General features: G+C 41.9%; 1 protein-coding gene across 1 annotated transcript; it reads left to right on the top strand.

Moving 5' to 3' along the window:
- Positions 1-1,397: 1,397 nt before the first annotated feature.
- Positions 1,398-2,060, top strand: LOC113724501 (uncharacterized). The gene has a single exon (XM_027247396.2). It carries the CDS (start codon positions 1,398-1,400, stop codon positions 2,058-2,060), a length of 663 nt encoding a protein of 220 aa, XP_027103197.2.
- Positions 2,061-2,556: the final 496 nt, after the last annotated feature.

Genomic DNA, 2,556 nt, shown 5'->3' with positions numbered 1-2,556 from the left:
AAATCAGGACTGATAGTGTTCCTTTTGGTATTGTATAAATGGCCGAACCAGTACACGGGGAGCATCAGGAGTGCGACTGTGGCCCGTCTTAGGAAGAGACAAAAATTCTATAGAGACAGGTTCCTTGAGGAGTTAGAGAGAGCCACGGACGGAATTAGGGAGGCTTATGCGTTGGCTGATCGAGTAGCTGACCGAACGCACGAGATCTCGACGTTGATAGTGTCGAGGGAACACATGAGATAGGACATGGAAGGCTGGCGTGGGGAGGCCCTCTGTCTACTGGAAGAGGTCAATAAGTTGAAAGCAGAAATGGAAGTACAGAAGGGACTAGCTAATATGTATAATGAAGGATTTGAAAAAGTAACTTCTCTACTCCAGAATCGAGATGCGGAGTAAGAAATTTTAGCGGTGAAGTATGAAGAGAGGAGGCAGCGCGTGATGAACTGGATAGGTGGCCACCAACCCCTTGCACCCCAAATGCTTAGGTGGAATCACCTATGGCTTGATAATGAAGCGGAGCTAGAGGATGACCCCAAGGACGACCCTGAGAACATGCTCGTGGAAAATCATGAGGGAAAAAAATAGAGTTGAGGACCAGGACGGTGCTGGAGAGGGCGTAGGAGATGGTGCAATTGAGGATGCAGACCCACCAGCGGATGAATAGTAGAGTTGGTCCAAGAGAGATACCATTTAACAATTCATTTATTTTATTAGTGTTAAGGAATATTATGTCAGGAACATTAGTAGGTTGCTTACTTTTCTATCCAATCATAGGTTATAATTAGAAAGTTTGGATACTAGATTCGTTAGATATTTTTAGAATAAGTTAGGATATTCACTTCGATGTGTAAGAAGTCGATCGTTCTTCTCATTTGAAGTTAGCGAATGAAACCTCATGTTTAAAATTTTCTTTTATTATTATTATTATTTTTCCATCCATTTTATTTTGGGGGTAGTATGTGTAAAATATGCAAGTAGACCACTTTAGTTGGATCGTCTTAAAAGCATATATTCATATATATATATATATATATATATATATTTATGTATAATAATAAATAAGAATAAAATATTTACTCAGTATAGAACTTATTTGTGTGACTTAGAAAATGACACCAACCACTAGGCGTGGCAGGAATCACAATGGCAGCCCCAATGGTGAGAACACCCAAGGTAATCACAACCAAGAACCATATCAAGGAAATAATAATCAGAGTATGGGTTACCAAAGGGCTGGTTCAAGTGAGCATCAACCTTACATGATGTTACCCGCAGAGTTAGTGACTGCACTAACCGGAGTAGCTCAAGCACTACAAACCCAAACATAGTTAACACAGATTCAGGCTGTCCAAATCCAGAATCATGGACAAGGGGGAACTCAATCATATTATGAGAAAATGAAGAGAGTCCATGTCCCTACCTTTGATGGAACTCCTGACCCGAATTTGGCAGAAAAGTGGTTAGATGAAATAGAAATTAATTTTACACTTTTGCAAGTGCCGGAGGAGATGAAACACCTAATCATCAAACCCTTTTTGGTAGGAGAAGCCAATAAGTGGTGGACAACTCTGGAGCCTACCGTTGCTCCACCAATAAGTTGGACAAAATTTAAAGAGGAATTTCTGAAATACTTTTTCCCACCTGCCATGAGAATGCAGAAAATAAACCAGTTTGAAAATTTGAAACAAACATCGGGGATGTCTGTGGTGCAGTATTCGAATAAGTTCACGGCATTAGGAAGGTTCGTGCCGTCAACAATGGCGGATGTCGAGTTGAAAAAATATAAGTTTCTATGGGGGTTGTCGAGTAGAATCCAAACTAGGGTAAACACCGCTTACACCCCTACGTTTAATGACGTGTTGGACGCCAGCGTTAAAGTTGAGGCTGATTGCAAAAGATTGGATGAAGAGGATAAGAATAAAAGGCCTAGACTAGGAAATGAACTTGCAGTGTCAGGAGCGTTGAAACCCGGCGGACGGTTCCGCTTAATTAAGAAAAATCATGGGCCACCACCGAAGATAACTGGAGGAAATACCTTCCCTGTGTGCAAAACTTACTAGAAAATGCATCGGGGAGAATACCGACTTAAGACGAGTTTCCCTCCATGCAAAACCTGTGGGAGGATACATCGAGGGGAATGCCGAGTTGGAACAGGAGCTTGTTTTGAATGTGGACAGCAAGGGCATAGGGCTATGAATTGTCCAAATAGGAAGGTAGAACGAGATAAGAGTGGCAATCTCACTGATAAGGAGCTAAAAGTGAACGCGAGGGTGCATGCCATGACCGATGATGAGGCGGAAGTGTCAGGCGATGTGGTCACAGATACTCTTCTGATTAATTCTGTGCCTGCATACGTGCTATTTGATTGTGGAGTTAGTCACTCTTTTATTGCTAAGAAATTTGCAAAGTACTTGTGCATGTCTCCTGAATGGATGGACCACCCCTACCGAGCGGCTGCTCCATGAAATAGGATTATAGTGTCTCACACTAGGTATCCAAATCGTAATGTGGAATTGGAGGATAGGAGATTAGAAGTGGACGTAGTGCATATAAATA

Source organism: Coffea arabica, chromosome 2c, assembly GCF_036785885.1.
Source record: "Coffea arabica cultivar ET-39 chromosome 2c, Coffea Arabica ET-39 HiFi, whole genome shotgun sequence".
NCBI classification, from domain to species: Eukaryota; Viridiplantae; Streptophyta; class Magnoliopsida; order Gentianales; family Rubiaceae; genus Coffea; species Coffea arabica.
This window is presented reverse-complemented; position numbering and strand designations above follow the sequence as displayed.